The following is a 13,123-nucleotide window of genomic DNA, read 5'->3' as shown; positions in this document are numbered from 1 at the left end:
GGGGTTGGGATTAGGGTTGGGGTTGGGATTAGGGTTGGGGTTGGGTTGGGGTTGAGGTTGGGATTAGGGTTGGGGTTGGGGTTGGGATTAGGGTTGGGGTTGGGATTAGGGTTGGGATTAGGGTTGGGGTTGGGATTAGGGTTGGGGTTGGGATTAGGGTTGGGTTGGGTTGGGGTTAGGGTTGGGGTTGGGATTAGGGTTGGGTTTGGGGTTGGGGTTGGGTTGGGGTTAGGGTTGGGGTTGGGGTTGGGTTGGGGTTAGGGTTGGGGTTGGGGTTGGGATTAGGGTTTGGTTAGGGTTAGGGTTGGGGTTGGGATTAGAGTTGGGGTTTGGTGGGGTGTGCGCACGGCCAAGTGAGGGCTGTATTTATTAGGGTGTGGGGTGTGTTGTGGGGGGGTTGGGGGAAGTGCGGACGGTTGAGAGTCGGGTCTGCGAGAGCGGGGGGGGGTGTAAGCTCAGTAACCTTTGACCCTCCGTTGCAGGGGTCAGCAGAGCCCGGGATGGAGCGGGTGCCGGGCAGTAGCGGCGGCAGCGCCCCCAGTGGCGCGGAGGAGACCCCGCGGGCGGTCAGCCCCGCCAACTGCTTCATCTGCTCCGAGTGCGGCATGACCTTCGACCTGTACAGCCGGCTGGAGTCACACCTGGTGATCCACCGCCCCCGCAACCGCGTTGACCGTCCCTCCCCGGGCGAGGGGCCCTTCCGGTGCCCGGTCTGCGGCCGGTCTTTCAGCCGCCCGGCCTCCCTTCGGCGCCACGCGGTGACCCACACTGGAGCCAAGCCATACCGGTGCGGCGTGTGCGACCGTGAGTTCCGGCACAGCTCGTCCCTCGGCATCCACAGGCTCTTCCACACGGCCGAGTGGAAACGCCGGGAATACGAGGTGAGCCAGCGTACGGGAGCCGCAGCTCCCCGTCCTTTCTCTCGGAGCGTGTGCGGTGAAGGAGCCGTGGGCTGCGACAAGGGAGCGGCCGGTCCCCGTGAGAAATGTGGTTTCGGGAAAACGTCAACTTTTGGGGACAGGGAGGTCTGTGTCCCATTGGCATCAGACGATGGAAATCAAGCCCCATTCCTGCAGCCGAGCCATAGAGCTGTACAGCCCAGAAACAGGCCCTTCGGCCCAACCCGTCCATGCTGACCGGTTATCCTAACCTCATCTCATTCCGTTTGCCAGCACTTGGCCCATGCCCCTCTAAACCCTTCCTCTTCATGTCCCCATCCAGATTCCTTATCAATGTTGATGATGATGTGGAGATGCCGATGTTGGACTGGGGTGGACAAAGTTAAAAATCACACAACACCAGATTACAGTCCAACAGATTTGGGCGGCACGGTGGCACAGTGGTTAGCACTGCTGCCTCACAGCGCCAGAGACCTGGGTTCAATTCCCGACTCAGGCGACTGACTGTGTGGAGTTTGCACGTTCTCCCCGTGTCTGCGTGGGTTTCCTCCGGGTGCTCCGGTTTCCTCCCACAGTCAAAAGATGTGCGGGTCAGGTGAATTGGCCATGCTAAATTGCCCGTATTGTTAGGTAGGGGGTAAATGTAGGGGTATGGGTGGGTTGCGCTTCGGCGGGTCGGTGTGGACTTGTTGGGCCGAAGGGCCTGTTTCCACACTGTAAGTAATCTAATCTAAGTTTAATTGGGAAGCACCAGCTTTCGGAGCGCTTCTTCCTCACTATGGGACTGTGGAGCATGACCTGATGGGAGGAGCAGCGTTCCGAAAGCTAGTGCTTCCAAATAAACCTGGTGTTGTGTGATTTTTTTTAAACTTTTAAATGTTGGCATTGTCCCAGCCTCCATGACTTCCTCTAGCAGCTCATTCCATACACACACCACTCTCTGTATGAAAAAGTTGCTCCTTCGGTCCCTTTTAAACCTTTCTTGTCTCTCCCTAAACCTATGCTGTCCAGTTCTGGATACCCCCACGCCAGGGAAATGTCCCTCATGATTTTATAAACCTCTATAAGGTCACCCCTCAGCCTCCGACGCTCCAGGGAAAACAGCCCCAGCCTGTTCAGCCTCTCCCTGTAGCTCAACCCTCCAACATCCTTGTAAATCTTTTCTGAACCCTTTCAAGTTTCACAACATCTTTCCTATATCAGGGAGACAAGAATTGTACACAATATTCCATTTTCAAAATTTAAAGATTTCCCCCCTCTCTTTCCCCCTCTTTTCCCTCCACCTCCCCTCCCCTCCCGCCCTCTCTACCCCTCCCCTTCCCTCCCTCACCCTCCCTTCCTCTCTTCCCCTCTACCCTCTCACCCCACCCCTCAACCCCCTACGTCCCCTTTGCCCCTCCCCCTCCCCTTCTCTCCCCTCCCCCTCTCCCCCTTCCCCCCTCTTTCCTCTCCCCACTCCGACCTCTCCCCACCCCTCCCTCCTCTCCCCACCTTTCTCCTCTCCCCTCCTCTCTTCTCTCCCCTCCCCCCTCTCCCCCTCCCCCCCCTCCCCTCCCCTCCTCTCTCCCCTTCTCCTCTCTCCCCTTCTCCCCTCCCTCCCTCTCTCCTCTCTCTCCCCTCCCCCCCCCCCCCCTCTGTGTGTTACAGGGGCAGTTGGTGACCAGCAGCCTGTCAGTGAGCCCCGGGGGGAGTGGGGAGTTGGGGCGCTGCAGCCTGGTACGAGTGTGGGGGGCAGCCGATCCCCCGAAGCGGTTCACCTGCCCCGAGTGTGGCAAGGGCTTTGAGCAGAACTCCCGGCTGAAGCTGCACCAGCGGGTGCACACCGGCGAGCGGCCCCTCACCTGCGCCGACTGCGGCAAGGGCTTCAGCAACTCCTCCAACCTCCGCAAGCACCAGCGCACCCACACCGGGGAGAGACCCTTCCGCTGCCCGGTCTGCGGCAAGGAGTTCAGCCAGTCCTCCACCCTGGTGGCACACCGCCGCACCCACACCGGCGAGAGACCCTTCCGCTGCCCGGTCTGCTCCATGGACTTCAACAAACAGTGCAATCTCCGCAAGCACCAGCGCACCCACACCGGGGAGAGACCCTTCCGCTGCCCGGTCTGCGGCAAGGGCTTCATCGACCCCTCCAGCCTCCGCAACCACAAGGGCACACACATGGGCGAGAAACCCTACCAGTGCCCGGCCTGCCCCAAGGGCTTCAGCAACCCGTCCAGCCTCCGCAAGCACAGGAGGATCCACGCCAGCGACACCGAGAGGGCAGCAGACGGGGTGAGTGGGGGAGAATCTCGGTTACCAGCGGGTCTATCCCAATCCAACTGTCTCACAAACGCAGACACGCTCCCTCTCCCGCAGCCCCTCTCGAATCCTAGCAGTGCCGTGTTCCCGCGGTCTCACATGGTCCCCCCTCCGTCCTCTTCCATCATCCAGTAAGATCGCGGCTGATCTGGTTAATTTTTTTCTCAATCTGTCACACGCAACCCAACGGGTTTTCCCCACCGTCGAATCACCGTGATCTTGTTTTGTTTCAGCCGCTTGTCCGTCACTCATGTGGCTGATTGACTATTTACTCACAAAACCCGATACTGGCAACACAACCATCCTGGGGGGACCTGAGGGAGAGCAGGAAGGGGCTAGGGCCAAGTAAAGCTGCTTCTCTGCCAACCCCCACACTCATTTTAACCTCCAGCCTGCATTTCTGCCTGTCCCCACTCCCCTGATCATCATTAATCTGTTAACTAGAGCCTTAAATATTCGGAGAGGCTAACACAGCACAATAGAGGCACATCGAGACCAGTGGGTACCCGCAGCGGCTGGGCTGTGTTATCACTCCTGAGAGCATCATTTTGATGAAATTTCTGTTAATTCTGAGTTTGTATTTTCATTACAGTGTTTACCGAGGAGACTGTGCAGCTTCACACTTTTAGAATTTGAAGTCCAAACAGTAGAAATGATAGTAAGCCATTTGGCTCCTTGACCCTGCTCTGCAGTTCAGTAAGATCATGGCTGATAGTGATTTTAACCTCACCCCCCCCCCCCCCTTCCATCTCACACATTCTGTCCCCCTCCCTCCATCCCTCCCTCTCATATACACTTACCCTCTGTCTCACACGCACGCACTCCCTCCCTCTCTCTCGCGCACGCTCCCTCTCCCTCTCCCTCCCTCCCTTTTGCGCACTCTCCCACCCTCCCTCCCTCTCGTGCACTCCCCTCCCTCCCTCTCGCGCACTCTTCCCCTCCCTCCCTCCCTCTTGCGCATTCTTCTGCCTCCCTCCCTCCCTCTCGCGCACTCTCCCTCCCTCTCACGCACTCTCCCTCTCCCTCCCTCCCTCTCGCGCACTCTCCCTCTCCCTCCCTCCCTCTCACGCACTCTTCCCCTCCCTCCCTCTCACGCACACTTCCGCCTCCCTCCCTCTCGCGCACTCTTCTGCCTCTCTCCCTCCCTCCCTCTCGCGCACTCTTCTGCCTCCCTCCCTCGCTCTCGCGCGCTCTCCCTCCCTCCCTTTCGCGCACTCTCCCTGTCGCTCTCGCATGCCCGCCAGCCCCTTGCCCCCGTTGCATGCACTCTCTTCCGTTATGAGGATTCATCTTTGGGAACACATTCTATCACGCACACACTCTCTCCTTGACTCTGACCTAGTAAGGACTGCAGAGTCAGTCTAAGTGTGGAGCAGGAAATAGCACAGCAGGTTGAGCAGAAAACCTGTCCATCCCCCACCTCATTCCCAGCTCAAGGGCTGTCTCTCCTTGACCTGACCAATCACAATCAGCTGCAGCCACCTATCGCCATCCTACCTACCTTCACCCCCACCCCCCTCTCCCCCACCCAATGGTCTAATTCTCTCTCAGCTCCGTTCCCCCGACCCGTAATCCTGATACGAGGTCCCGTCCGGAATCGGTGACTCCCAGGCTCCTCCACTGCTGCGCGTGGTACAGCACCACACTTTATCAACTCAAGTCAGACCTTGATGCGCCTCCAGCAGAGATGTGACCGAAACCCCCACCCGGCTTGAGGGGTCCAGTGCAGCCCCCATCCAGCAACCGGATTATTGCTGCTTCAGTCAGGGGCCAACATGGCTGCCGGCAGTGCCTCAGTGGTTAGCCACGCTGCCACACGGTGCCAGGACCAGGGTTCGAATCCAGCCTAGGCCAGCTAGCTGTGTGGAGTTTGCACGTTCTCCGTGTGTCTGCGGGGGTTTCCTCTAGATGCTCCAGTTTCCTCCCACAGTTCAAAGATGTATAGGTTCAGGTGGATTGGCCATGCTACATTGTCCCATAGTGCCCAGGGATGTGCAGGTTAGGGTGGATTGGCCATGCTAAATTGTCCCATAGTGCCCAGGGATGTGCAGGTTAGGGTGGATTGGCCATGCTAAATTCTCCTGTAGTGCCCAGGGATGTGCAGGTTAGGGTGGATTGGCCATGCTAAATTGTCCCATAGTGTCCAGGGATGTGCAGGTTAGGGTGGGTTGGCCATGCTAAATTGCCCCGTAGTACCCAGGGATGTGCAGGTTAGGGTGGGTTGGCCATGCTAAATTGTCCCATAGTGCCCAGGGATGTACAGGTTAGGGTGGGTTGGCCATGCTAAATTGCCCCGTAGTGCCCAGGGATGTGCAGGTTAGGGTGGGTTGGCCATGCTAAATTGCCCCGTAGTGCCCAGGGATGTGCAGGTTAGGGTGGATTGGCCATGCTAAATTGTCCTGCAGTGCCCAGGGGTGTGCAGGTTAGGGTGGATTGGCCATGCTAAGTTCTCCTGTAGTGCCCAGGGATGTGCAGGTTAGGGTGGATTGGCCGTGCTAAATTGTCCCATAGTGCCCAGGGATGTGCAGGTTAGGGTGGATTGACCATGCTAAATTGCCCCGTAGTGCCCAGGGATGTGCAGGTTAGGGTGGGTTGGCCATGCTAAATTGTCCCATAGTGCCCAGGGATGTACAGGTTAGGGTGGGTTGGCCATGCTAAATTGCCCCGTAGTGCCCAGGGATGTGCAGGTTAGGGTGGGTTGGCCATGCTAAATTGCCCCGTAGTGCCCAGGGATGTGCAGGTTAGGGTGGATTGGCCATGCTAAATTGTCCTGCAGTGCCCAGGGGTGTGCAGGTTAGGGTGGATTGGCCATGCTCAATTGTCCCGCAGTGCCCAGGGATGTGCAGGTTAGGGTGGATTGACCATGCTAAGTTCTCCTGTAGTGCCCAGGGATGTGCAGGTTAGGGTGGATTGGCCGTGCTAAATTGTCCCATAGTGCCCAGGGATGTGCAGGTTAGGGTGGATTGACCATGCTAAATTGCCCCGTAGTGCCCAGGGATGTGCAGGTTAGGGTGGATTGGCCATGCTAAATTGTCCCATGGTGCCCAGGGATGTGCAGGTTAGGGTGGGTTGGCCATGCTAAATTGCCCCGTAGTGCCCAGGGATGTGCAGGTTAGGGTGGGTTGGCCATGCTAAATTGTCCCATAGTGCCCAGGGATGTGCAGGTTAGGGTGGATTGGCCATGCTAAATTGTCCTGCAGTGCCCAGGGGTGTGCAGGTTAGGGTGGATTGGCCATGCTCAATTGTCCTGCAGTGCCCAGGGATGTGTAGGTTAGGGTGGGTTGGCCATGCTAAATTGCCCCGTTGTGCCCAGGGATGTGCAGGTTATGGTGGATTGGCCATGCTATATTGTCCCGTAGTGCCCAGGGATGTGCAGGTTAGGGTGGATTGGCCTTGCTAAATTGTCCCATAGTGCCCAGGGATGTGCAGGTTAGGGTGGATTGGCCTTGCTAAATTGTCCCATAGTGCCCATGGATGTGCAGGTTAGGGTGGATTGGCATTGGGAAATGCAGGGTATCATGGCTTCGGTGGGTGCTTGTGTCTCAGTGCGATGCTGTTTGCAGGGTGGATGTGTACCCAGCCTGACTCCCATGCTGGAGCGAAGTGTGTGAACATCCTGCTGGCGAACCTCAGCTTCCAGTACGTTCCGGGGAGAATCGGGGGCTGCAGGGTAGGTTCCACACTCAGAAAGGTGCGTTGATCCAGTCTTCCATCGTTCCTCCCACAGCTTCTGGTCACACAGCGGACATCATGAGGAACCTGGATGGCGAGAATTCAACAGACATCTGGTTCAACACAAGTGGTAAGGAGTTCTGTTGTCAGCAGTAATCAGGGAGGGAAGGGCTGAAACAGAGACCCTCGGGCCCGAGCTGCCGTTTTTGGCAAATGTGCACAAATCCGGCCAGACATCAACGTTACAGCAGCCACCCCTCCCAACATGGTCCCCTCACTGTTTCCGCCCCTTCTCTGTGAGGAAGTGAGGCTGGATCCGCTCGGGCTGTTTGTTTTGGGGCAGAGAAGGCCAAGGGAAACCTGATAGTGATGTGTAAGATTGAGGGGCACGGTTAGAAAGCAGCAGAGGGAGCGGGCGCTGTCAGAGGGTCAGGGCTGAGGGAGCGGGCGCTGTCAGAGGGTCAGGGCTGAGGGAGCGGGCGCTGTGGGAGGGTCAGTGCTGAGAGAGCGGGCGCTGTGGGAGGGTCAGCGCTGAGGGAGCGGGCGCTGTCAGAGGGTCAGGGCTGAGGGAGCGGGCGCTGTCAGAGGGTCAGCACTGAGGGAGCGGGCGCTGTGGGAGGGTCAGTGCTGAGGGAGCGGGCGCTGTGGGAGGGTCAGTGCTGAGAGAGCGGGCGCTGTGGGAGGGTCAGCGCTGAGGGAGCGGGCGCTGTGGGAGTGTCAGTGCTGAGGGAGCGGGCGCTGTGGGAGGGTCAGTGCTGAGGGAGCGGGCGCTGTGGGAGTGTCAGTGCTGAGGGAGCGGGCGCTGTCGGAGTGTCAGTGCTGAGGGAGTGGGCGCTGTGGGAGTGTCAGTGCTGAGGGAGCGGGCGCTGTCGGAGGGTCAGTGCTGAGGGAGTGGGCGCTGTGGGAGGGTCAGCGCTGAGAGAGCGGGCGCTGTGGGAGGGTCAGCGCTGAGAGAGTGGGCGCTGTGGGAGGGTCAGCGCTGAGAGAGCGGGCGCTGTGGGAGGGTCAGCGCTGAGAGAGCGGGCGCTGTGGGAGGGTCAGTGCTGAGGGAGTGGGCGCTGTGGGAGGGTCAGCGCTGAGAGAGCGGGCGCTGTGGGAGGGTCAGCGCTGAGGGAGTGGGCGCTGTGGGAGGGTCAGCGCTGAGAGAGCGGGCGCTGTGGGAGGGTCAGTGCTGAGGGAGCGGGCGCTGTGGGAGTGTCAGTGCTGAGGGAGCGGGCGCTGTCGGAGGGTCAGTGCTGAGGGAGCGGGCGCTGTCGGAGGGTCAGTGCTGAGGGAGTGGGCGCTGTCGGAGGGTCAGTGCTGAGGGAGTGGGCGCTGTCGGAGGGTCAGTGCTGAGGGAGTGGGCGCTGTGGGAGTGTCAGTGCTGAGGGAGCGGGCGCTGTGGGAGGGTCAGCGCTGAGGGAGCGGGCACTGTGGGAGGGTCAGTGCTGAGGGAGTGGGCGCTGTCGGAGGGTCAGTGCTGAGGGAGCGGGCGCTGTTGGAGGGTCAGCGCTGAGGGAGCGGGCGCTGTCGGAGGGTCAGCGCTGAGGGAGCGGGCGCTGTCGGAGGGTCAGCGCTGAGGGCGTGTGCACTGTCCGATTTGCATGTTTTGACCACTGACCTGGCTTTGCCCTGCAGGTGGCTGAGGGCCTGTTATCTCAGAGGCTTATACTTTGGGGACGTGTTCAAATCCCACTGGAGGCTGTGGTGGAACTTCAATTCGGGATGGTGACCATGCTGACCGTCATTGGTTTGTGGTAAATACACCCCCCCACCCCCAACTGGGGTATCAGTAATGGGGAAAGGAAAGGCGCCCATCCTGGACTTGCACGTGACCCCAGTCCCTACGCAGCAATGGGGCTGATTTTTAACTGTCCTGTGGAATGGCCTCGTGTGGGACAGTCGGTTCGAGGGTGAGTTGAGGATGGGAGTAACAAATGTGGGCCTCGCCAGCGATGGCCGTGTGTCACAAACAGCAGTGTTGTTGTGAAATCCCTTGACTGGTATCGGTATGGAGCCGGGCTCTGAAGGTGGGTCACATCAGACTGACGGCATTAACTCGGGCTCTGCCCCTGTTTACAGAAGCTGCCAGGACCTGCCATGTTTACCCCGCACTCTGTCTGTTTTACAGGATTTCTCCCTGGTGCCCTGATCCCCTTCCATGATGACGATAACCCAGTCAGCTGCTCAGCTTCCCCGTCCCTCTGTGTCCTTTCCATCACACACACCAACCCCCAAAATCAGCAACACACTCTCTGACCAGCCAGTGTACTGAGGGGTTTCCACTTAAACGGTTAGTCACAGGATCCCTGCAATGTGTCAGCAGCCCATTGAGTCCACACCGAACCCCCTGAAGAGCATCCCACTCTCTCCCTGTAACACTGCATTTCCCAATCCACCCTAACCTGCACACCCCTGGGCCCTATGAGACAATTTAGCATGGCCAATCCACCCTAACCTGCACATCCCTGGACACTATGGGACAATTTAGCATGGCCAATTCCACCCTAACCTGCACAGCCCTGGGCACTATGGGACAATTTAGCATGGCCAATCCACCCTAACCTGCACAGCCCTGGGCAGTATGGGACAATTTAGCATGGCCAATTAACCCTAACCTGCACATCCCTGGGCACTACGGGACAATTTAGCATGGCCAATCCACCCTAACCTACACATTCCTGGGCACTACAGGACAATTTAGCATGGAGTAAGTGAGGACTGCGGATGCTGGAGATCAGAGGTGAAAAATGTGTTGCTAGAAAAGTGCAGCAGGTCAGGCAGCATCCATGGAGCAGGAGAGTCGACGTTTGCATGGCCAATCCATCCAATGGGCACACACTATGGATGGAAACTGGTGCACCCAGGGGAAACCTACACAGACAAGGGGGAGTGGGGAATTGGGGGATGGTGGAGGAGGCGGGAGAATGTGTAAAGTCCACACAGTGGCCCCAAGGCTGGAATCGAACCAGCGCCCTGGTGCTTTTGTCCACTTGTGAACCACTTGTTGACCCATGTCACAAAAGCCAGCCCTGCCCTTTGCCCTGTGACGAGGAGCTGGTGTTAAAAGGGCGGTATGTTCCCTGCCTGGTTAATGTCACTGGGTCTCTCTGATGGAGCTGTGAGCACTGCACATGGATTGTTGCATCTCCTCCCCACCGTCACCTTGTATAACCCATGAACACATTGGGGGTGGGGAACGTATTGTCAGAAATTTCCCCACCCACTAAATGCATCTTGAAAAGAAATGGGGGGTAATCTCTGGCCAAGAACTGTGAGATTTTGTAGCTGATAGATTAAAATTCACACCAAGTGATCATCTGTCTCTGTCCATGTACTTCCTGTGTTTGAGGAGCTGTTGGGTGATCTGTTTTGTGTAAACAACATCCAAGTGTTATTAAAGACACTCTGTTTAAAATTGAATTCAGGATTCCTGGAGATTCTTGCCAGGGGAGATGTGGAGAGGTGTGTGGAGAGTCTCGGAACAGAGCAGCAGCATCTCAGAATAAGGGGGCACCTGTCACCGAGGGAGATGAGGAGGGGGGAGTGAATCTTTACTGCAGAGGGCTGTCGAGGCTGGGTCATTGAGGATAATCAAAGCTGAGGCATTTTCACGATGTGGAGGGGCCGCTGTCAGACCAGGGTGGACGCAGTTTAATATTCACACAACACCAGCTTACAGACCAACAGGTTTATTTGAAAGCACCAGCACCTGTATCCGGTAACTAGTGGTGTTGTGTGATTTTATTTTAACGGAGACATCTTGGAGTAGTGAGGGAATCGAGGGTTATACGGAGAATTGGAGTTAAGGATGATCAGATCAGCCGCAGTCTCACTGAACAGTAGAACAGACTTGATGGGCTGAATGGCCACTCCCCTCCAAGTGGTCATTATGAGCATGCTTGGCCTTTCTCATTCGCTTCTCGTCTGTGCTGCCCTTGGTCAGCGACAGAGGGGGATAGAGGGAAGGGAACAGGGCGCCGAGTTGGGTGATCAGCCTGTTGATTGGTGGAGCAGTATATTCTGTCTAACGTATGGAGGGAGGGGTATGAGATTGTTCCTGGTCAGACCATCCTAGAAAGGAACCTCCCACAGTCCAAAATGACCGTCGGCCTAACCCCCTTCACTCCAGGAGTCAGCCTCTGTCTCTGAACTGCTTCCAAAGTCAGCACGTGCTTTGGATGTTTAGAGGGGAAATAGTGATATGGAGGAGATGGAGCCTTTGTCTCTTGAGGAAAGACAGCGCTGTTGATGGGAACAGAGAGCAAAGCTCTCCGCTGATCAGAGTCCTATCCGGCACGTGGGAGGATGGTTGTGGTTGTTGGAGGTCAGTCCTCTCAGCTCCAGGACGTCTCTGCAAGAGTTCCTCAGGGTAGTGGCAGGTCCAACCATCTTCAGCTGCTTCCCTCCATCGTAAGGTCAGACATGGAGATGTTCGTCGATGCTCTGTGAGAAGGTATTATTGGTCAGAGTATTGAGTACAGGGGTTGGGAGGTCATGTTGCGGCTGTACAGGGCATTGGTTAGACCACTGTTGGATTACTGCGTGCAATTCTGGTCTCCTTCCTATCGGAAAGATGTGACACTTGAAAGGGTTCAGAAAAGATTTACCAGGATGTTGCAAGAGTTGGAGGATTTGAGCTACAGGGAGAGGCTGAACAGGCTGGGGCTGTTTTCCCTGGAGCATCGGAGGCTGAGGGGTGACCTTATAGAGGTTTATCAAATCATGAGGGGCATGGATAGGGTAGATAGGCAAAGTCTTTTCCCTGGGGTCGGGGAGTCCAGAACGAGAGGGGCATAAGTTTAGGGTGAGAGGGGAAAGATATAAAAGAGACCTAAGGGGCAACTTTTTCGCACAGAGGGTGGTACTTGTATGGAATGAGCTGCCAGAGGAAGTGGTGGAGGCTGGTACAATAACAGCATTTAAGAGGCATCTGGATGGGGAAACGAATAGGAAGAGGTAGAGGGATGTGGGCCGGGTGCTGGCAGGTGGGACTAGATTGGGTTGGGATATCTGGTCAGCATGGATGGGTTGGATTGAATGGTCTGTTTCCACGCTGTACATCTCTATGACTGCACAACATGCAGCTCTATTCGCCATCCCCTCGGATACTGAAACAGTCTATGTCCAAATGGATCAAGATCTGAATAATAACCTGGAGACAATTTAATGATCACCCTCTTGGCATTATCATCACTGCAGGTAGGTGTGAAGTGTTAACTGGAGATACGTTTCTGATTCTGTGCAGAATGCAGGAAGGATATAACAAACTACTAGCTGAGGTGAGAGGAGCAAGTGTTGAAAGGGACACTACACCATTAGTCAATGAAGACAAAAAGGGAGCAGAGTAACATCCTACTAGCGTTCCCGATTACTGGAGGGCTTTGAGAGTCATCCATATTGCTGTAGGCCTGGAGTGACATGAAGGCCAGTCCAGACCAGGGTAACGATGGCAATTTCAGAAATGGAGTCTGGTGGGGGAGGAGGGGTGGTGGGGCAGAAATCTAGTGATTGGAACAAGGTCAGCAACTGGAGTTCCCTGACTGGGGCTGTTAACCCTGGTCCAATCAGGGAGCCCTGGCTGACAGATAGAAACAGGAGGGAAGCCGGAAGGTGGGTAGGCCGTCCAAACCGCTGTCACCCCGGGCGGGTACTGGGGCGGGCTGTCCTAGAGGTGGTCGAAAGGTGTGTGAGGGCGGACCGAGAACTGGAAGGGGCACGGGGTGGACCGAGAACCGGAAGGTGGGTAGGGGCGGGCTGCCTTAGAGTGGTCGAAAGGTGGGAGGGGTGGGGGCTTGCTGGGTCTGTATTGTCTGCACTTCTGTATGTAACCGTTTTGTTTAATGTACAAATGTCATTGTCACTGTCTTGTTAAATGTGGAACTGGGATTTGAGGTTTGTCCTCATTCTCTGTAAAATGGTTGAATGGTAGGGTTTGGGGCCTAGCTTTGCTGCTCCTCTCCCTTGTAAAATTGCTGTCTCTTGTACAGCTGTAAATGTTTATTGTAAACTGTTTTGTAATTTTTTTAAATAAACAGGAGATTCAGCATCTCCTCAATTTAGGGGAAAAAAAAATATAAACAGTGGATTTAGAATCTCCTCAGTTCAGGGGACAGACTCCAAGCTGGCTGATCACAGCCAATATACTGTGTACTAGTAAATGACTTCGGTTCTGGTCTCCAATAAAAAAAAAGAAACAGGAGGGAAGCCGGAAGGTGGGTAGGCCGTCCAAACCGCTGTCACCCCGGGCGGGTACTGGGGCGGGCTGTCCTAGA

General features: G+C 56.4%; 1 protein-coding gene across 2 annotated transcripts; it reads left to right on the top strand.

The window, feature by feature from the left end:
* Positions 1–485: 485 nt before the first annotated feature.
* Positions 486–10,271, top strand: LOC132805491 (zinc finger protein 239-like). 2 transcript variants are annotated; one of them, XM_060820600.1, is made up of 4 exons: positions 486–881; positions 2,547–3,170; positions 6,925–6,999; positions 8,487–10,271. In XM_060820600.1, exons 1-3 carry the CDS (start codon positions 501–503, stop codon positions 6,949–6,951), a joined length of 1,032 nt encoding a protein of 343 aa, XP_060676583.1. In that variant the 5' UTR covers positions 486–500; the 3' UTR covers positions 6,952–6,999; positions 8,487–10,271. The 2 variants fall into 2 exon arrangements, with proteins under 2 accessions (XP_060676583.1, XP_060676582.1); XM_060820599.1 differs by lacking the exons at positions 6,925–6,999; positions 8,487–10,271 and adding an exon at positions 6,761–6,911.
* Positions 10,272–13,123: the final 2,852 nt, after the last annotated feature.

The sequence above is a fragment of the Hemiscyllium ocellatum genome, chromosome 50 (assembly GCF_020745735.1).
Source record: "Hemiscyllium ocellatum isolate sHemOce1 chromosome 50, sHemOce1.pat.X.cur, whole genome shotgun sequence".
NCBI classification, from domain to species: domain Eukaryota; kingdom Metazoa; phylum Chordata; class Chondrichthyes; order Orectolobiformes; family Hemiscylliidae; genus Hemiscyllium; species Hemiscyllium ocellatum.
This window is presented reverse-complemented; position numbering and strand designations above follow the sequence as displayed.